General features: G+C 46.7%; 1 protein-coding gene across 1 annotated transcript in view; it reads right to left on the reverse strand.

The window, feature by feature from the left end:
* The window catches only part of LOC135897623 (uncharacterized), a 149,584-nt gene extending 141,348 nt beyond the window's left edge, over window positions 1-8,236 (reverse strand). The window contains exon 1 of the mRNA XM_065426307.2: window positions 7,523-8,236. Coding sequence (XP_065282379.1) covers window positions 7,523-7,763 — 241 coding nt within the window. The 5' untranslated portion in view covers window positions 7,764-8,236. The remainder of the gene's footprint in view (window positions 1-7,522) is intronic.
* Between the last annotated feature and the right edge of the window lie 14,647 nt (window positions 8,237-22,883).

Raw genomic sequence — 22,883 nt, forward strand, 5'->3', positions numbered from 1 at the left:
GCAGCTGTGGTAGAAGACGACGATGAACGCGGGAGCAGAGGCACGAGCGATTGCTGATGGTGATAGTTTTTGCGCACACAGATTTGTTGACGGACATGAGAAATGCTCGGAACTCTAGCCATAAACAGCTTCGCTGTAGAAAAAAAAAATACCAAGTGACTATGCGCTTGGGCGCAGCGACATTAGTGACCATAAACATGTTACCAACGGCTGATCGATGGTGTAAGCAAGTCTAATAAACTGACAGACTGAACAGGCTGCAAGTAAAAATGACAGACGATGGCCACCCCCCTCGTCTTCCGATACATCGCCATCCACCGCCGAATCTCCCTGGGCCTTTATGCTATCTTCTGTCAACAACAGAAACACTGACTTAGCGTCGAGAATTGCCCTGCGTTCTCTGTTCCCACGGCTCCATTTGCTTCCGTTGCTTCAACAGATATCACGGCCAAAGTGCAAGACCATTGCGTTCCAGCAGACGGGAATGCAAGATGGAAATGAATGATTGGAGAAGTGGGCTTGCATATGCGAAATAAATTTAATAAAGAAGGGTATTTGCCGAATATTTACAGTAGCGACTTAGCCAAACATTCATATCCTAACTAGCGCATTTGTTTTGCTACCGATTACCAGCGTTGCGCGGCTTCACACGCCGTCACTGATGGCATGGAACAAAATGCGAGTGTACGCGCAGCTGTCAGACTATACCGAACTGACGGCGACTAAGTACTGACGAACGAAAGGATTCGCAAATTCAGGCCAGCTTGCTGCTCATCCTTCGCAAGATTCAAATCGCATAGCCCCGCTCTTATATAACGCCCCTTCACCGAGTGAGATGGATTCCCTGATAGCTGCGCTTATCTCGTGTGTCGGTAGCGAGATTGTTTTTCCAGGAACATAATTTGACTTCTGAGAAGGCAATGGAGGGGAAAGTGCGTCGCAGGGGAATGTAGTCAGAAGGACAAATCCCAGCTGCGCTAAATGCCAGCAGTACAGCTACTATACTGCGGCCGCTTCGGCTCAGAGTCACCGCGAGGAGCACCCCAAAGTCAACAACGAAGGCTTTTAAGCTGAAGTTCCTGATTGCTCGGCGCAAAGTACGAGAACACAGAGGAAGAAACGATGCTTTCTTTTTCTCCCGTTTAGCACTGCTTCCACAGGAGCACTGAAACATTACCGGTTCGACCAATATTTCGTGATACTTAACAGCGTAGCATCAATAAATACAGCTTGTGTGGATACGGCGAGAGAAATTCTGGCACAAATACAACGACTAATATAAAAGCTGGGGCAGTACCTTTTCTCTAGCAGACTACGATTTCTTTGCCAACTTAAACTGTGCAACTTAGCAACGTAGCACATAACGCGCCGAGCACACAACTGGTTTGATAATGAGTGCCAAGCTAAGCAAATTGCACTCAAGAACTACTAAGAACTAAGTACCAGTGTGTTGAAATTCGGAAACTTGCAGGCATATGATGGGGTCAGCTGGCGCAAGACAGGGGTAATTTGAAATCGCTTGGGGAGAGGCCTTTGTCCTGTAGTGGACATTAAGTGGAACGACCACGACAACGACGACGACAACAACAACGATGATGATGATGATGATGATGATGATGATGATGATGATGATGCACCCGACGAGTGCTTCAACTGCCAAGCTTGTCGGCGCTGCTGCTCCAAGGATGGGGAAGGTACCAAGCTCGCTGAATTGTACCGCCAAGGTGTGACCCTGATTGCAGATTCGGCTGACCTATACCTTCAAGGTGGGAAAGTGTTCTTGCGTTACGTCCACTACTTTTCAGTTCACAAGAGCGCACTAACTCTCGGAGTTGGAGGCTTCCGGGTGCGCGTCGTGTTTAGAGGCCTCAAGCCAAATGAACGCTTTGTAACTTGTTTTGTTGGTGCCAGATGACCGCGCAAACATTTACTACCTTACACACGATGATAGTAACAAAACCAGAGCTATTGAGCACAACAATAAGAAGAATCGCCGCTTCCTGCTTGAACTATCTGATCCTGAACATGACGTTGCATGCAGAATAACTCGTAGTATGGAAACAGGCAGTGTGATGGCACCTTAAACAAATTAAGTGAAAGACAGCTGCCTTACGTTGCCCCAACAGAGCAATACAAATAAGTAAGGGGGCAGGGGGGCAGTAAGAGTTGAAAGCAATATCATGCCATGTACGCGAAAAAGTATATACAATTACATATGGTAAACTTGATATAATTGAAATTTATTGCGATTGCATTACTTGAATGGCGTTCTCTGTATTTCACAAGTGATGCCCATGTCACGCAAATCAATCGTAATTCTGATATCTTAACAGCATCATTTTACGTGCGGGATAATTTTTGTTTTAACTGCCTGCTTTGTTCGCATCACGAATGTGTGTGTAAAAGTGGTGCTGCCGACGTGCCCGCTCAAACGTGCCAGAGGGGCTTTTGCCAAACAGCCTCGAGATAAAGAGCAGCATTTACAGTGTCCTCTACAGACCGCAATATATAAATGATTATTATTATTATTATTATTATTATTATTATTATTATTATTATTATTATTATTATTATTATTATTACCACCACCGCCACCACCAAGGCTCAATAAGGCGAAGCCCCGAGACCCCAGATTTCGCCATGCAGGAAGTAGTGTGGAGGCCACTGTCGGCACGGCATTCAAGATTTCAAACGCGAGGAAGAGAACTTCGCGTTAGCGTCATCTAGATGAAGGTCACGCGTCACAAACAGGCATGCATGCATACGACTGCAAAGCATTAGCTGCGAAACCTTGGAAGAGCCAGGAAAAGAGAACCAGCTGGCGAGGGGAAAGCAGCAGCAGCAGCAGCATCGTAGTCGCGGTAAACAAAACAGGAAAGTGTCGGGCGCCCACATGGTCGCCATCGTCCTGGTTTGAGAGAAAGCAGATGCGCACACGCACGTGTGTACGGCGAAATGTTGAAAATACACTCGCTGACCTACAGCGTTTCTTTTCTCTCTCGCTTGTTTGTTTGTTTTTTTTTCAATCGTGCTGCGGCTTCGCTGCTCTATAAGCAAAAAAAGACAATCGTAGAATTTCATCGTCTCATGCTTGACAGTTCAAACGTTCTCGTCTCTTCCCGAGCCTCGAAGCTCGGATCCAGCAACAGGGAGGTCTGCTCCGACACCAAAGAAACTTTTGTCGATTCCAACTGGTTGCTCCGTTATATTTGCGTTTATTCTGTTATCTTCGTGTTTTTCATATATTGCTTCCCGATTCAGGTTCCTTTTTGCTTCTGTTATTATTATTATTATTATTATTATTATTATTATTATTATTATTATGCACGTTAACGTTATCCTTTCCTTTTACGCACTTTTTTTACTTCCCTGCTTGCTTTTCATTGGTCTTAGAATTTGAACAGCCACTGCCACTTCGAATAGCCCGCCCGATTCTTGGTCGACGCCACATAGTGGCTACGCACGTATGAACCATACGATCATTTGGCAACCCGCCGTGATAACACAGTTGCTATGAAATATTGCGCTGCTGAGCACGGTTTCGTGGGTTCCATTGTTGGAACGACGGTTGCATTTCTAAGGCGGCAAAACACAGACAAAGTGGTCAAATACATGGATATAGATGCGCGTTAAAGAGCTTCATGTGGTCAAAATTAATTCGAAGCCCTTCCCTACGGTGTCCCTCCATAAACCCGATGCGCAGTTTTCGCTTTGAATCGTTAGGCCACGTGATATAGTGAGTGAAGAAACTTTATTGCAGGTCCGGCGAGGACGCGAACTGGTCGCGCACCCGGCTATAGTCCCACGTCGGGACCGGCAGGTCTAGCCCACCGGCCCGGTCGCAGGCACGCCGAACAGCCTGGATTTCCTTTTCTAGAGCGGGGCTACGCAGAAGCGAGTCCCACTCCTCCTTGATGAACTTGGGGTATGTCGACCCGCACTCCCAGAGCATGTGCGCTAGAGTGGAGGTCTGCCCGCAGAACAGGCAGGTGTCGTCTCGATACATGTCGGGGTAAGCCTCGTGGAGAACGGACAGACACGGATATGTGCTGGTCTGTAGAAGTCTAAGCAAAACGGCTTGCGCCCTATTCAACTTGGGGCGAGGGGGTGGAAAGACCCTTCTGGACATGTAGAAAAATTTGAATAATCTCGTTATATATACGTGAAAAACTCGCAAGCAACAGCTACTGAAAGAAATGACAAAAAAAGATGACATGTATGATTCGACACCGCGACAGGGTGCCATTACTGTCTTACGCGTCGTAGTCTCTCGTGACGTTTCTTCCATGACGAAGCCGTTCCAACAAGTCCGACTAAACAGGCAACGACTGCCGTTGTACCGTGCAGCCCCACCAAGTCTATAATGCAGCTGACTGTCTTTTCGCACGCAGTGCAGGATGAACCGCGATCTATTGTCGGCCTTTCGCGAGCGCACAAAACACGGAGCATGCGATAAAGTGCACCCTTCCCGGAATTCCACAGCGCGTCAGAACCAACACGTGCCGTGGCTTGCGCAAGCAGCCGCTTCTCGATCTCGGATCTCAAAATTAAGCAATCGCTTAGCGAATGTCTCTTTTCGTTGATGTTGTTGTTGTGGTAGCGTTATCCTCGCGGTAGGGCGCCTCGACGTGCTTTGCGAAAGGCAACGCCCTCGAGGCCTTTCGTAAAAGCGATGGACAAAAAGAATATAATAATAATAATAAAAGTATAGAGAATGAGTGTTTGACAACCGCCATGATGCAGCTATGTTTGCTGTACACAAGGTACACAAACAGCTCGAGGTACTCTCACATCGCGAGGAAGGGGGAGAGAGAAAAAAAGAAAGAAAGAAAGAAAGAAAGGAGGAAGGAAAGAAAGAAAGAAAGAAAGAAAGAAAGAAAGAAAGAAAGAAAGAAAGGAGGAAGGAAAGAGGGAGCTCAGATCTTGCTGCATATGTTGAATAAACAAACGATTAGTACCTGTAAGACCTGTCCTCTACTTCGTTGCGGCAGTGAAAAGACTAGCATGAGAGAGGAACGACAAAGTGGTGCGCTTCTTTCTTGCAACATCTTGTTTAAAAAAAAAAAAGGGAACTAAGGACTCAGCGCGCCTTACTTGTACAACTTCGACGTCACACCACGACTGACACGATCGGTCTTCGGTCTGTTGAGGTTTCTCTGGCGCTCCTGAGCACAGGAGAACGAGTTCCTATACCTAACCGCAGGCCTTCTCTGAAGCGAAGGTTCCCCAGGACATCAATGTGAGGCCCGACGACACATTTGTACTGCGTTCCATACATAGCAGCCAACACTGTAGAGGCTTGACAGACTTGTTGGAGTGGCTTCTTTCGCATTTGGATAAAGTTCGAAGTCTTTTTACCGCAACTGTGCGCAACTGTATATTTATATAGGCTCATTGTTGAATTAAACAAGTTTGAATGCTTAGAAACAAAAATACTGTATGTATACGGCTGATAATGCGTTGTTTTAGATCATTTCTATTTTTGTTTTTTTATTTCGGGTTATGTTTATTTGCATCCCGTCGCGTGCATGCTCAAGCGAGCAAACGCTGCTGGCGCGCGGCGAAGCACAGACGGAACGCGTGGAGTGATAACTTTTCTTGACCGAACTTTTTGCGTAGCTTCCATAGCGCTGACTGCTATGTGTGGAACGGATTATAGTTACCCATGGAGTAGCTTCAGTACTCGGGACAAACTCTGTGCACGCTTTTGGAGCAGAGTATGCTTCTATGCTTTGAAATCACTCTACTATTTACATGTCACCGTAAATAAAGATTTCGTTTTGGGGTTGGCGAGCGGTAAGCTCTCTGTGCTACGTTTATATGGGGCGAAAGAAGGAAACATAACAAAGAAAGGAAAAGGAAGAACGGTCATGTTTCCGATCAAACCGCGACATGACACCGTTCAAGTACGAACATATATGTGCTATCGTGGCATACTAAAGGTGCACTTGGTTTAAGTGGTACAGAAAATTCGCGCAAGCAGGAGGTATCCATTTGCAGTATGGGGACTTGCGGAAGCAGCTGCGATATTGTGACTAAAATGAAGTTGGCAAGTCAAGCGGTCATAAACGACGCCTTGCCGCTAACAGTTTTGTAGGATCGGTGTTTATTTGTTTCCAGCACTCCTCAGCCTCTAAATACTATCATTCCTTATGTCACTCGCTGCAGAAAATAGCGCCTCTTCCTGTTCACAATCACACACTCTCTCTCTCCCTGCCTCGACTAGGTTACTGTGCCAAGAACAACGTCTGAGGAGAAAGACTGGAGCCGAAACAGGATCGTTCATCAAGAAACCGTGCCTACTAGGCACACAAAATAGAACAGCGTACAATCACAGCTTCACTTATTTGAAATATGACGTAACTCAGCGTGTCTCAAGACAACGCGGTGCCGAAGCCCTTGCAGCTGGAGTTAGAACTGCCTGGATGGAGTTCGTAGCGGAAATTGCCTGTAGTGTCGTAGGTAATTATTCGCAGATTTTTAGCGCGTAGTGCAACAAACAAGTTGCAGAAGGGTAGGACGACATAAAAATAACAGCAAATATGACTTAAAGCCCTTGTGTGACACTCAACCAAAGGTGCAGCGCGCGTTGCGCCATTAGGCACAACGAGCGAAAAAAAATCAACATCGCGCCGAATACGTTGACAGGCCAGCACTGCACAGGATAATAACAGACGGAAGCCTACATCACGCCAGGTTCAGCGGTCGTGGTGCCACATTTAATTGTACGTCGGGACTGTCAAAATCGGCAGGCGGTTAAACGACGTAAATTTTTCAGTGACCCGCTCCGGCTTAAGTTTATATAAATCAGAGGCACTATTTGGATTCATTGAACCGAACGTCAAGTGCCAAGCGGCCAAATGCGAGAGCTGGAGCGCCCAGCAACGTAGCGAGCGGTGGAGGCCGATACCGGAAATCGCCGCAACACTGCACCGACAGCCGCGCCCGCGGTCAACCAGAGCACTGCCACACAGAGCCCGAGCCCGCAAGGGCAGGAAAGAAGGAACGGCGGAGGAGAAGGTGAAAACCGGAAGACTTCCGGCTGCACGCAGCAGCGAGCAACGCCGGTGGCGCCGCGAACACTCCGACGCCCCCTGCAAAGCGCGGGCGGCCCGGCTGGCGCCTTTGCAAATCAAAACATTGCCGCCTGGCTGACTTCGGCCAGCGTGCTATCGATCGGGCCAGAGACACCCCGAGCGACCGAGGCCGTTCCGTGTTGTGGTGTGTGCCCTCTCACTCGAGCTGCCTAACGTTTTCCACTACAGGCTGCCTTTGCTTTTCTTTCGCACCTTCTCCGCAACCTCTTTCCTTCCTCCTCTCTCTTCTTTTTTTCATTTCAATCTGACGCGCGCTCGCTCGGTGCGTACCCGAAGGGTTAACCCGGAAACCGCGCTTCTCTCACTGAGCTCCCAATGCAGAAGAATTAAGAGCCAGGGCGGGAAACATGCCGCGCGCGCGTCGCTGCGGCTTTGCGTTCCGTAAAGCGGACCGGGTGGGCGTGGACCGGCAGTGCAGTACTCACCGGCGCTGTAGATCCTGCGAAACTTGAAGTACGTCGCCTTGAGGTTGTTAATCTTCGTCTTGCAGTCGATGGACGAGCGCTCGTATCCGTGCATGCGCAGCTTGTTGGCGATCATCTCCCAGATGACCGAGTGCCGGTAGGCAGAGTCGAACTTCTTCTGTGTCTCCGGGTCACTCCACAGCGTGATGAGCGCGTCGCTTTCGGCGACGCTGAAATTCTTGGACCGCCGCACCAGCTCCATATTGGATCGCCGCGGCGGCTCGGCGACGTCGCCCACAGTGAGCACCAGGGCGGCGCCGCAGTCGCTTGGCCTCGCCTCCACCGCCACCACCACCCCCCGACGACGTCGACGATAGTCACAGGCAAGATGCAGGAGCGTCGGCGGCCATTGGCGCACTCACACGCGCACACACACACGAGCAGCAAGAGAGACCGCGCGAGCGCCGCGCTCAAACGACGCCGCCACTGACGACAGCGCCCGGTGTTTGCTGCTGCTGCTGCCGCCGCCGCCGCTTCGCTCTTCGTACGCCGCACTCGCAGCAGGCGACGCTCTCCGCGTGGCTCTTCCTTTCGCCCTGTCGCAGCTAGCAGCGCAGCGCCGACGGTTGCCGCCGCACGCAACAGCCCCGTTTAATTATCATTAGGAGCGGATGCAGTGCGCCTGCGCGCACGTTAACGACGTTCAAGGCAATGGTTGCCATGGTGACGCCGCTTCTCCCGCGCGCCCTCTGCTCCCTCAGTGCAGGCGGCCGTTCGTCGCACTCTCCCTTTTCCCCTCGCTCTCTTTGGGGCCGGAGAAAGAGAAGGAAGCAGGGTTCCTCCTCGCTCTCTATTTATTACTATTATTATCGACCAGACGCGACTAGGCGATAAGGAGGAGGCCGCCGCTGCTGGCGTCCTGTGCGCGTCCGCCGCTACCAGCGGCCGTGCTGCGCTGCTCCTCGCACGCGCGGTCATGGCTGCAGCAGTCGGTGGCGAGCGAGGCCCTTTCAATCCGCTCTCGCGACTGCCGCTGGAATGATGGCTTTCTTCCACCCCCCTTCCCTCCACACCCGGCAGCCCGCCCGGCTGATGATCCTTCTTCACGGAAACCGCAGTGACACGCCGCTGGACTCGCCGCCGAGCTCCCTTGCTCCTGCCCTTCCCTCCTTCGCTTTTTTCCCTCTCCGTTCTTTCGGCCACCGCATGTGTTCAGAGCGCGAGGCTAGGGCCTGGCACTGAAAAAGAAAACGAAACCTGCTGTCCGCCCCGCCCGCTTTTTCACCGTCGTCATCGTCTCCGCTGACGCCCATTCAGGCTGTGCCGTGCTTATGCCTTCGAACAGAGAGACTAAAAAAAAAGCAAAATGAAATAAACAAAACGCGAACTCCGACGCAGGGAGGCGGCTAACCAAGGGCCTCCGCTAGCACCAGCGAGCTACAAGAAACCCTACCCCGTTCTCTGAACCACCCTCTCCGACGACTATTATCCTGCCTTCCGCACCGCTTCCCTACTACCTTCTTGAAACGTTCTGTACTTGGCTTTCAGAATTCTTTGCCGCGTCCCTTTCCACCGGGCGGGCAAACCAGCCGACATTGCTAGTTCTCGGTGTTCCCATTGTTCTTGCGTGGCAAGCGCTCTTGCGCTGCGTTGAGGAGGGGGTGAGACGAGAGCGGGGGGAAGCAAGAAAGCCAGTGCAATGACCACTGTAATCTGTGCGGCCCGCGCAGCCTCGCTCTCGGTGCTTGGCTCAGATCGATCACGCGTCGGTTGGTTGCGAAGGAAGAGGAGTGCGCCTCCCTGAGCCTGTCTACTTCCGCCTGTGCGTGGGGGCGAGGGAGGTCGCTGCGTTTCCCTCTTCCGGTTTCATATGTCATCGCGCGTGCTCCCGAGAGCTCTGGCGCTCCTGGAAGAGGCAACAGCGCGTGCCGAGAGATGGGGAAACGAGAGCGGCTCACAGTTCAAGAGGAGTAGAGCGAGATGGAAAGAAAAAGGGTGGAACGGCAATTAGGTTTATCCGCCAAGAAAGCGAAATTTCTTCGTCACGTGGTCGTCTTGAGAAGGACGCCTGTCCATGCAGTGATTCCTTAGTGCAACGCACCGTGATTTCTAGCGTTAGTAAAAGGATGTATGGAAAAAATCAAATAGGCAGGAAATACGTTGAACCCGCAACTGATGTATGCTGAAGCCTCATTTTATTGCGGTACTTGTTTGAGTAGCCTTGTAGGGGCCTTAATAAACCGCTTGGGGACCCCCTAAATTCTTCACTATGCAGGTCACTTCGTTGTGAATGCCATGCACTTTACCGCTCGCAACAGAGGAAGCTAGGCACGTTTAGCAAAACAAAACCTTTATTTACCATGAACTCAGGAGATACTTTATTATGTCGCTATTTTTCTTCTGCACATTCCATTATAGAATGTGTGACTGCAGCCGCCTCTGTGGTATAGAGGTGCAAGGCATGCTCGGCGGTGAAATGTGGGAGTGACGCAAGGTGTAGCTGCAGTGTTGAATGAAACCGCAAATGAGGCAGTGCAAGGGGAAATGGATTTGGCCTCCTTTAAAGCAAAAGAAGTGCAGTGCTAGATTAGTTTTGCAGAATGACTAAGGAACATTAATGAAAATAAATGTGACCCGCTGAACAGCACAAACATCTGTACATCGAAGCACAGAGAATGGAGGAAGAGGTCAAGAAAACCCAGTGCAATTGAGTTCAGTGCAAGAAAGTTCAGTGCAATTGAAAGTATAAAGAGTCAGCCAGAAGTCTTAAAAAAGAAAGTGAGAGAAGCAGAGATGCTAAATTGGATGCAAGGGGTGGAAACAAGAAAAGACCATGGAGATTTACAGAAACGGCGATAAAGAAATCTGGAGGGAAAAACTGTATGATAGCGCAAATGGGGAGTGCCTTGTTATTTGAGGCTCAAGCTGGCTGCTTCGGACAAAAACATGCCGAAGCAAATGTGCGCCACAGGGTGAGGCATGTATGTGCTGCAAAAAATAATAAAGCGTGCGACTCGTTACATTGTGATGGAAAGACAAGGTGTTGATCCAGCGAGACCAGTAGGGAGTGTTCACCTTCCAGATGCATTGAGATTTAAAAAAAGATGGTAGGATTAGGTGGTCAGCACTCGAGATAAGTAAGAGAGGATTGGAATTGGATTGGATTGGAGAGAGGATTGGATTGGTGGAAGAAAAGCAGGGAGTTCGTTGTTGTAAACAGAGTCACTGCAAGTTTAGGTAATGGTAAAGTATAATGATAGAGGTTTCAAAGGCAAAAGTTGAGATCGACATCAGATAGGCAAAAGGCTAGTCAGCGATAGATGTAGTAAAACCTGATTACCTCAAGCAGGTTAGAGGATTATTTGTTCTTGCCCCGTCTCAACGGGGATGCCAAAAAGCATCATCTTGACCACCGCTACCTGGCTCAGCGAAATTTTTGGTTAGTCTTCAGGCTCTTCGCCACTGAGGTCATGGCCGTCCTCCTTTTCATCCTATCTTTGATGGCCTCGGTGATGTAGTCATCTGTCAGCTCCGAGAAGATCCTTCGTCACATCGGGTTAAAGTGTGTGTCGGGGAGGAGGGAGGTGCTATCATAGTTACTGCGGAGAGCAGACCTTTCCACGTGGTCGTCCAGCTAGCAAAATAAGTTATACATGGTTAGTCACAGTAATAATCTGATTAACAATAAGAAATAAATCAAACAAAATTATACAAACACGAGCAGGTACGAACATGTTATGACAATTGACAAGGAGGTAGCGCATTCACATGCGGAAATGGACATTTCTCAAAACAGAAGTATGTCACAGATTCAGCAAAATGCGTTGGCGTGCTAGTTGGTGCGCTAAACAAAGTATTTATCTCGCGGATGTTTTAGTTTATATTGGAGCATAAAATATTTTAAGCGAGGGACTGTTAGGAATGAATGAATCAAGATCATTCGATTCTCCTGTTGCTAAGGGAAAGGAGTATCTGTAGTCGTTGTAGTCGTTGGTATGGGAACAGTGTCCGGCAAGTTCGCTGTAGAATGCGTCTGTGATTTAGAGATGTATATGGAAGCTTCAGTGTTCACCAGACCACGACTGAGCCAGTACATGTACTTGAGGCGTGATGATTGTGCAGCTGCAGTTCTCATTAGCTGAGTGAATGAGCTACTTGGTCTGTATTTCTTGAAAATCAATCGGACTGCTTTCCCCTGTGTGCCTTTCATAGTATCGATTTCTTCGTTAGTGGAAGGAAACCAGACAATACTAGCGTATTTATTTATTTAATACATACTGCCAGCCTGGATGTCAGGCTTTAGGCAGGAGTGGGGTACATAACAATACAGCATGTAGGAATACAATGTACATTTGGTCGAGCAAGTACGGCATGAGAAGAACCCACATAAGCCATACAAAGCGGAGTACAAACAATATGCCACGACAATGTGAAGTAACGTTAGCTATTGCGGAATGCGCTCAAGAAAGAAGACACCGTCGAACACTCAACCACATTGGCAGGTAGGTTATTCCATGTACGAATTGTGCTCGGGAAAAATGAGGCTTTGAATGTATTTGTTCTGCACAAGAACTCGCTCACCTTCTTTGAATGGAAGGAACGGGTTTGTCGCTGGGTAATTGAATGAAAATATGCATTTTTATTTATTCCAAGTTGGTTATGGTAAATTAAGTAGAACATTTTTAGTTTGTCCTGGTGTCGTCTTACCTGTAGTGTCTCTAAATTGGCTGTTTGCAAAAGGGCTGATGGGGATTTTTTCCAACTATAACAATTATATATGAACCTGACGCATTTGCGTTGGACATTTTCAAGTTTGGTAATATTGCACTTTGTGTGTGGATCCCAAACGATTGCTGCATATTCTATTCAAAAATGTACTTGACGAATAACATGTAGGCTGACAGTTTAGTTACCATAAGAGCAAGTCGAAGGGCGAAGTCTAATGAAAAGTAGAGGTTTTGGTGCTGTTGGGGTTAGGGAGCCAATATGGGCCTTCTATGTCAGGTCACGGGTAATTGTCAAACCTAGATATTTTATGCTGAGTAATCACCGAGAACTCTGCCGTTTATGATACTATATGGAACTCCTGGTTATAACCAGAAAGGTAGATTTCATGGCATTAAGCGTCATTTGCCACTCTGAGCGGCAGCTTGCAATAATTTAGAGATATATTTACGGAAGAGATGCCAGATCTCCTGGTGTTTCAATACCATTATGAAGAATACAATCATCAGCGAACAGCCTGATGCTAATGTTGATGTTAGCAGCGAGGTGATTAATAAAAATGAAGAAAATAACTGGGGCTAAAACGCAACCTTGTGGGACGCCAGGCAGCACTTGTACTCTATCAGAGACTTTCCCGTTTACTTTCACAAATTGTGTGCGTCTTGATAAATGGTTGAGGATCCACTCAATCACAGGAGTGGTGCCGAAAGAGGATTCATGTTTCGTGAGTAACTTACTGTGACTTACCTGGTCGAATGCCTTGGAATAACATAGGAATATGAAGTGTTTGTTGTTAATATTAAACGATAATTCATTAATTACTTCCATCAATATTGCGCCACTGTCGACAGGCCACGATGGAAGCCGTGTTAAAAAAGTGATTAGTTATCTTCCTGTCTCAAGATAGGCTGTGATGTGCTTAAGGATGATGTATTCTAATGCCTTAGATACAGTGTATGAAGTCTAGATTGGTTTGACGTTAGAAATGTCATTTTTGTTTCAGAGGTATAAGTACTGGGATCATTTGCGTTTCTTTTCCTTACCCATAGAGGGCATACATCGATAATAATTTATTAAAAATTAAATATAATTATTTAGCTATCCACAGTGCGTAATGTATGAGCAACATGATTCGTATGTTGTCGTGTGCCGGGTCTTTCTTTTGAGTTTAATCTAAGTTGAATCAAAGATTAGTAGTAACAGATTCCATTATTGTTAATTATTGAACTGGCCCACTCTTGTGTGCATCTGCACTTGGCATCTAACCGTTGTCTTCAGTAGACCGACTTGAATTACTTGCTTAAAGAATTCCCAGGAAGTCTTTCTTCAGGTATAGCCGAGTTATCGACCGTCCTTTTCTTTTCTTGATTAATATAGCGTCAAAACTTCTGTGGGGACGTTCCGATAAATGTGTGAAATGCGTTGCCAGAAAAGCTGCTCTTGCCAGCTCTCACATAGTGCTAAAATTATTTAAGGCTTTCGTAAGACCCTTTCTTGTCACACCGCTGTTTCCGCTTGGACGACTTTCGAAACCGCTCTACCTTTGTTGTACCGTGTATGACATATTTTGCCACGCATGACATCAAAGGATGATATTTTTTCAGTGTTCTTAACTTTAGTAGGAACGTATTTTAAAAGGCAGTGCATGCTAATTGTTCTAAATTTCAACCACAAGGAGTCAATGTCTTCGCAATCCTTACATGAAAAAGTCTCAAAGAAAGAAAATTCAAGTGCAAGTTGATCAAGATCGTATCTGCAGATATCAGTGCTAGGTAATTACATAAGTGTGACATAAAACTCGCGTAAATGCGGTTCGCAATGTGCCTAGCACAGCTAAGTTTTGTTACCTGCTGCATTCTTGTCCCGGAAATAAAATGTTATTAATGTGATGTGGCTATGAATATTCGCTTTAACGACATGGATGCTTCTCATCAAATCGATATACCTGGTGTCTCTTCTTAAGCGGACAACTGTTTCGTTAAGTTATATGTAGGCCTCTGCGGTTTTGCTGATAAGCTACGTGGCTGTAAGCGGACATTAGCACTAAGATAGATTTCAATGATAATTTCCCTAATGGGCCAAATTATGCTAATTATTTTTTCAATTACTAAATTTAGGGCGCGTGTAATTCCGAAATTGAAGCAGTTGAGCAGTCATGTCCACTTAGCAGAAATCCTAAGATTAGCATCACTTTCTCGATGTGTGACCTTAGAACATACAACGACATACGTTGGCGTTCCAACGGCTAAACCAAAACATGCCTCAAAAAGTTTGGGAAGACCTTAACTGGAACACCGAGGCATTTTTTTAGCTTGTTTTGTGGATGGATATTGTTACGATCGGCCTGCGGGAGTAGTGACCGTCTGACCTCTCGTAGCCTGCTGCAACGAATCACCTCGCGAAGCCGGCAATACGTCCCCTTCGCACAAGCATGCGGCGCCATCAAGGTGAGACACGGGTGGAGGACCGGGTATTGTTAGCTGGGGCGGTATAACGTAAAACTATTCCACACTTTTCCATTCCAATTCTGCAATCAGCCCTCTGCGATTGGTCAAAGACTTCTTTTGGACCTCCCCCACTTCACCTGGTTACGAAAACCGCGATAGCTCCCCATCTGATATGACGTGTACACACTGATTATGTATGATTTGACCGAACAGAAGAAAAATAATTATTTCTGATTCGACGCCTTTTCCGCCATTAGCCCTCGGCTATTGGTCAAAAGTTTTCGGGCTGCACCCACTTCACCTGCTTGTCACGAGGCGTCGCAAAACCGCAAGAACTCACCGCATCAAAGGGATGTATATGCGTTAAAGATGCATTCATATGCCGAACAATACAGAATTTTCATCGGAATAACCGCAGGCTGCCCCGTTCCGAAAAAAATAAATAAAAGATGGCTGCCGCCGATCGCCCAGGCATTGGCTACTCGCACCTGCCGGAGAGTTTTGGTTTATTTGCGTACAATAAAACTGTTTGCGTGGCAGTGTAACGTTTTCGAGCACTTTGGGCACGTTTACGACCTCGTTCTGCCAACTCTTCTTTGCTGAGAGTCCGTTTTAGCGTCATTCTTAAGGTTCGGTTGCATGCAGCCGCGATTTCGACCAGTCACCGCAAGCCAAGTAAGGGAAAGCGGACCAATCGCAGACGCCGGCACCACCATCTTCATTCGGTTGTCGATGTTTAGTGCAGTCGCTCGGCCCTATCGAATCCCTCTCCAGTTGAGCGTGCTCCTCACCTCTTTTCAGCCAATTAGATAAGGCAAACCGCTCGGTGTAGGCAATGTTATTCGTTTTTCAAGCAAACAAAAGTGACTTCCTATGAACGAGGACACTGTTTGATTGGTCTGTTCAGACAACCCTGCGTGTGACCGCCCGGTGCTTGCGTCGGCGGTTACGCAAATTTCACGTCAGGAGATTGGAATAAAAACATTTTGGAATATTTTTATGTTATAAGACCCCTGGTTCACTGTCGCCTTCACGAACAAATGAGAGCTAGAAAACTCCTAGAAAAGAGTGTTCGATAGCGTCCATCCACGGCCCCCGGTAATATACCGAAAGGGGTACTAGTCTTACGATTTGTCCTAAGCAGACATGATTTAATATTCCTCGGCTTCAATTTTGTAACTATACATGCGACTTAAAGTGGTAATCAAAAAGCTATCTCGCATAGTTCACCTAATAATATTTGACATTTTTCTTGCTGCTAATGTCGACCGAACAGTATAGCGTGTGTGCCATGACGGCACGAGCCGAGATACGTCTTTAAAATTTTTTTTCTAGTGTTGTGCACAAAAAAGAAACACCTGGTCTATGATTGCTGTGCTAATTTACCGGATACTTTTTTTTTTTTCTAGCAGCGCAGGTGTAAACCACCTGTAGCAAGCACCAGCACTTAGTTTGTTCCGGCTACTGAACAGGGTTGGTAACCTGCTGAGAAAGTCATTAACTATAAAATTTTTTTAGTTACCTAAACCGCAACTTTCACTTATCGTAGTCATGTGTACTAGCCTGCTGCTCAGTGTTAGCGTAGGAAGAAAGGGAACATAAGGAGAATCATACCGAAGAGATTATTAGGCAGCTATCTGAGAGCACCAAGCTGCCCTTTTAGGCAACGCAAAATCTTAAAAATCTGTCACTGTTTTAGAAAATGGGCGGTTGTATTCTATTTAACTGTTTTACTTAAATCATTTAAATGGTCAAATACACAGTTTACTCGGCGCTGCAAGGGGTAATTGAAAGCTATGTTTAATATGTAAAGAGAAAGGCCTATATAGTAACAATTATAACATAAAGATACAAACTTTCCAGCCACGCATCATCGTCACTTAGCGACTTTTCGCAAAAGCTGGACTACCTTGGACTGCAATCTGGCGATGTGTGACAAATGGTTGCCAACACTGAACCGAACTATCCCTACGCCCTCCTTACTCTACAATCTCTCTTTCCCTGCACCAAACATGCGGTCCTTCCCTATTGAAACTAATGTAACAAAAATAGTGTACGGTCACGCGGTAGTATTGTTTCACCGTCTTCTACTTCTCAGTTTGCGAGTTCTCCGGCTTGTGTTATGTTTGCAACTTTCTTTTCATGTGCTACTAGTAAGTGACTGATAACGTATTCCACTAGTTAAATTTTCACCACGTGATAAGGCGCAACTGCTGTCATTTTATGCCGCCAAGAGCTGATCGCGTAACCTTGTGAAAAGAAATGATGAGACAATAGAAAAGCGTTCAATATCGCGTTAGGTTTCCGGATATATTCGACTAAGAAAAAGAAAGTGCAATCACCGATAAACGTGCTGTATATTGGGATTTACTTGAATTGTTTCGAATTTGAGCAAGAATTCAATGAGCAGAACGCAACCCTTTCATTTGAAAAACAAAAAAAGTAGACAGCTGCAGATTTGACAGATTCTCTTCTGTTTTCTTGAGATGTAATAAATCAAAGAGCGAGAGGGAACATTATTGAAGAGGCATACCTTAGCAGAAGCATATCAGCGCCGCTGCGATTGGGTTCTGGGGTTCACGGTTCGGGCTCGGGCGTCTCACACAGGGGGTCGCTTGCCAAAAACATGGCAGCTGGCCTGCGCCACACCGGGGCGTCGCACTAAGTTCACTAAGCGGACCCACGCCGTTTTCCGCCTCTATTACCGGAAGTTTCTTGTTGGTTAGTAAGGTAGTGAGATCGGGAGGTTGAAGGAACCGCACTGGTTTATTTCACGTATTTACAACCTAAGATTGACTCCATGTATATAGGAGCACACTCCATGTCGGAGAATATCACGTCTGATCACGCTACACGTCAGCACCGGTCACGCGGTCAGCACCGCAGGCACTGCATGTCTGAGCACACAGTACATGGCATGAAAAATCCGCCTTTTAAGCGATCTTTTTCCTAGATCGCCTGACGAAAGAATTCGATTACTCTTGCCCGGCCAGTCACAAGGGTCGAAGTGTTCGAAGCACTCCGCCTAAGATGTCGCACCAACTTGCTGGACCCCGCCTCTGGTGTTGGGCCATCGCTCTCGCATAAGACGCAGCCACGAAGTAATTGGGAATCTGAAGTCGACGCTCTTCCCACGGGGAGTCGTCGACGTTGGCCCCTTGCATCAATTAGCGGGCTGTCCAGGACGGTCAGCATGTAGAGGCTTGAGAAGCCTGGCGTTAATTGACAGTCAGTACTGATAGATAGATAGATAGATAGATAGATAGATAGATAGATAGATAGATAGATAGATAGATAGATAGATAGATAGATAGATAGATAGATAGATAGATAGATAGATAGATAGATAGATAGATAGATAGATAGATAGATAGATAGATAGATAGATAGATAGATAGATAGATAGATAGATAGATAGATAGATAGATAGATAGATAGATAGATAGATAGATAGATAGATATCACGTTTATTCATGCCAATTTGAATACAATAATAATCAGGCATACCAAAGCCTCGAAGGGCTTCAGTGGCAGCACTTGGCAGACAGCCAACAATGATAGAAATATACAAAACAGAAAATACAGTCGTTATTAAAATACAACCACTGCTTCCACAGGGTGTGGTGGTGGCGGGCACTTCGAAGGGAGCTTCTTCGTTTGCCCATCAATAAACAGCGCTGGGCCCCGTCGTCTAGGCGGGCGCTGGTGAAGGGGTCGCTTCGCAGGATGCGCCCAAAGAATGCCCGTTGCCGTTTTGAGACGTGACAGCACTAACTCATAGCGAAGTGAAGAAAGATGCAGGCGCGAGCTGCGGAGCCGATGGCGAAATCTCGTGAGGCTGTGTTTAACCAATGCACGCACAACATTAACAGGAATCATCAGGCTTTGCTGGCGAAAATGTATCGACGATCATGAAACAATATATATATATATATATATATATATATATATATATATATATATATATGTATATATATATATATATATATATATATATATATATATATATATATATATATATATATATATATATATATATATATATTTTTTTTTCACCGTGTCACATGACCAGCCTCGTTCCCAATGCGTTTCCCGGTATACCGGCATAGGTCTGGGGTAGTACGTCTCTGAAGTGGCAAATCTCAATATTGCTATTCCAAGAGTTGAAACTGGCCGCCATTCGAAAGCAATTCCGATTTCTCGTTTATTGTACACTTGTTTGCTGTTGGAGTATCGGCCTCTTCCGCTAGTAATGTGCGAATAGCGTAATTTTTGAGACCAAATCTAATACGAATCGGATAAGGCAAGGAGTGAATAAAATGTCAAAGATTATTTGAATAGTTAGCAAACAACGAACAGGCTTTTTCACCATTAATATAAAACGACGTTCACTTTTTAACATTCGCAACGTTAGTAAGCTTCTGTGCTTCTGTCATTGCAATGCTCATTACGAAGCTTGCTCTATTAAAAGCACAGATGGAACATCACTAACGAAACATCACTTTGATTGCATAGTCAGGGCACCGGAGAATATATGGCCATGCATTAAAATATTGTTTTCAAACTCAGTCTTCGGAGGCAGTTAGTACCTGTGTATACCTGCGAGACTAAATCGGAAATGCGCGTGGTGTGAGGTGATGGCCGAGCGAAAAAAGTATACGGATCCCACGTGCTGTGGGAATCCGTATATTTTATTTTTGTGTGTGTAAGCGAAGCTTTCTGAGCTGTTAGCTTTGATTGACGATAATTATGGCTGATGTTAACGGCGAATGTTTAATTTCCTGAATGTTTAGTCTAACACGAGAATGGCGAGTTGATGTTAAGCGTTACTTTGCATGCTTCACATCTGTTTCTCTGCGTAATCCACAAAACACACAGGGAGACGTGTTTGCTTGAGGCGTTGTCGTGCGCCATACTTCCTAATCTCTGAGTGGTTTGAGCATATTCATTGCCTCACGTGGCACATCGAACCTTGGCAGAAGCATTAAACTTTAATGGAGTTATCAGGCTGTACGTACCAGAACCACAATAGGATTATGAGGTGTGCCGCAGTGGCGGACTCCGGATTAAGTTTGACTACGTGGTTTTCTTTAACGTGTCCCTGAAAATAAGTGCTCGAGGGTACTTTTATTTTCCCACGTCGAGGTGTGACTGCCGTGGTTGGGATCAAACCCACTACAACGAGCACTACAATAGCCGCAAAGCTACCGCGGCGGGCGCAGAAGCGTTGATTTGACTTGTGACCGCTTCCGTAGCGTCGCCTAGACCTTATGGTGAGCTTAATGCGGCTGCTTCTGCACGCCCTGCGTAAGTTGTCCGCTTGACAAATTTTCCAATTTGCATGGTGTTTATTTTTCAGAAAAAAGCAGAAACGTACCATAACGTGCCTTGAACATAGATTTAAACCGTTTGCCCGCAACCGCTGTCGTGTCTATAGGAGTAGCGTTAGCTTACCTTCTCGGGTCACCTTTTCCCTATACCCCCCTCCCCTCCCCTGCCATGTATGGGAACTGGGAGCAGGGAGTGGCAAGGCCGTTTATTCACTCGTTTCGCGGCTGCTTCGGTTCTACCCATCCTCTGCCTTCTCTCCTCCCTCCTCTCTACCATTCTGGTTAGCTTCCCTCTGGACTTGCACGCTAGTGGAAGGTGGGCGCTGCGATCTCAGCAATGCTTTTGCTGATGGCAACGGATATTTACAGGTGCCAAGAGGACTATGTAACGACCCCAAGGGAGGCTCCAGAGGGCATTGTGCACATGGGATATGATGGAAAGGTCCAAAGCAGATCTCGCTTCGCCTTCCCTCTCTATCGCGCTAATGTCATGCTTAAACACGCTCTTAACCACCCCTTGACGTGGTTGCCCGACAGCAACATCAGCAGCAGCAGCAGTAGCAGCAGCAGTGGGAAAGTTGAAGGAAGAAGTAAGGAAAGCTTCGCTTAAAGAAGTGCTTTTGCTCGATTTGGTACGGTCGCCGTGTATGGCGCCACTATTACCTGAAGTAAAGTTGCTATCAGGCGAATTTAGATTGAGTCCGAAAGAAGGCACAGTTTTCTTTTCTTTAATTTAACTGTGACATAGGCTTCGTTGATCAAATTTGCTGTTTTTTGGAATTCCCGACAACCCATCAGAAACGTGATACACTTCTGAGGGCGATGTGATTTAAATGTTCCCGATGCACCTTGGACCACATTAAAGGCTTCCCAATTTGATCGTGTGCATTGCTTTCGTCGATACCAAGAGAAAAGGGGCACACCGATCATTGTTATATTTACGTTTTTTTTTCAAATATAAACAATGTGTCATAGAAAAGGGTTTTAAGCTAAAGAGCAGCCCATACACGCATGCGCGAAGACTTTTCCATTCAAGAAGACTACGAAGTGGTTGCACACATGACTGTTTTGTTCTCCGTGAAATAATATAGATTTTCACCAGTTAATGCTGGGAGAAGCTGGCAGACCTGCCAGCTTCTGCGTGAGCTACGCCAAGGAAGTGGAACTGCCCTCCGAGCGAAGCTGACTGCAATGACACCGAGCTGTACTTTCCCTCGAGCGACGCTACTTCGAACGATGAAGGCTTCGAAGTCTACACAAACCAGAAAGCGAAGACACGAAATGTCAGCGGCCTGCTCCGCATCAAGTAAGTCGACTGTGATTCCTACGCCCAGAGCTCCGGAGCATACAAGTCTCTTTGCTCCCGAGACGGCTATGGACAATCTCAACCACCTCAATAGACAGGTCCTCCCTGTTCATCTGGAGGCTATCGCTGCGGGCGAGATAAAGGATTTCAGAATTAATAACCGCAAGAACGTCTTCACTATTGATGTTACTAGCCGAAGCGCCTTGGATCCGTTGATGAAAATTGCGCAGCTAGATGACATCAAAGTGCGCTGCTACACTCCACAGAGCTCGAAAGCCACTGCAAGCGGGGTTTACAACATCGATGCCTCAATCTGTAACAGCGATCTGCCTATCTTGATCAAAATAATAACAGACGGTGTTGCCATAATACAACCTCGTCGCACTGGCCAATCCACTTGTGTGAATCTCCTCTTCAAAGGCGATTTCCTACCATCGCACGCGAATGCCGGCCATTTTCAGCATACTGTACGACATTTCGTGCCCAAGCCCCTGCAGTGTCGCAATTGTCAGAGAATTGGACACATGAGTGCTGTCTGTAAGAACCCAGGCTTATGTTCTGTGTATCTACATATCTGTTTCTTTCTACGCCGTCGTTCAGACGCGCTTACACACTCTATCATGGATTCTAACCAACAAGCCCGTCAACGTGTTTTAACCAGGCATATGCCTACGGTGTTCCAAGTCGCATAGCTCGGACACTTGTCGTGCAAAGGACCCCAAGTAATCCCACTGCAAGGGCGCGCACGATGCGACTTCGAAAGATTGCCCGTTCTAGAAAAATGAACAGAGCATCTTGAGGGCAGATGGTTCAAAACCATTCGACAAATAAAGAAGCCGCAACTAAAGTGAGACGCGGGTGATCCCGGCATCGCGAATGAAGAAAACGCACTTATAGTTCTAAGGAAGCCCACAATCCGGCGAAGACTGGTCGTCAACCGCTGACGTCATGAATTGCCAGCGCAGATTAGAGAGGGACGCCTACCATCGCTCATTCAAGTGAAGCATGGCCACCTTTACCGAAGCCATGCCAACTTGCAGAACTACGAGAAACGACTCATCCAAGAACTACGAATGCCCCTACAGTAGGCCTTGTAGCAGGCCCTGCAGCAGTCCACGCAGAAGGCCAGGATTTGCAAGTGCTCGCCATGCTCATGTTCTCATGTTCTCTATGGAGGAGCTAGAGGCTGTGCTGGCAACTGGTAGAAAGTCATCTCCACCTGGGTCCGACGGGATCGCATATAGGGCACTTGGAAGCCTTGGCAAAAAAACCCACACTGTACACTTAAGAGATATAACGAATCATGGCGCGAAATATTCATTCCTTGTAAGTGGAAGATCAGTCACCTAGTACCTGTACTTGAGTTCTAAATCTCAATTAGACTTGGCATCGTACCGGCCCGTCGCTCTAGCCAGTTGCGTCGGGAAACTAATGGAAATGATGGCGTTGACGCGCCTTGAATGGTACTTATAGCATAATGAGGTGTATCCGAATCTAATGGCAGGCTTCCGGCGCAGTCGATCATCCATAAATAATGTGCTTGACTTGACAACATCTATTCAACATCAAAAGAG

The sequence above is a fragment of the Dermacentor albipictus genome, chromosome 4 (genome assembly GCF_038994185.2).
Source record: "Dermacentor albipictus isolate Rhodes 1998 colony chromosome 4, USDA_Dalb.pri_finalv2, whole genome shotgun sequence".
In the NCBI taxonomy this organism is placed as follows: Eukaryota; Metazoa; Arthropoda; class Arachnida; order Ixodida; family Ixodidae; genus Dermacentor; species Dermacentor albipictus.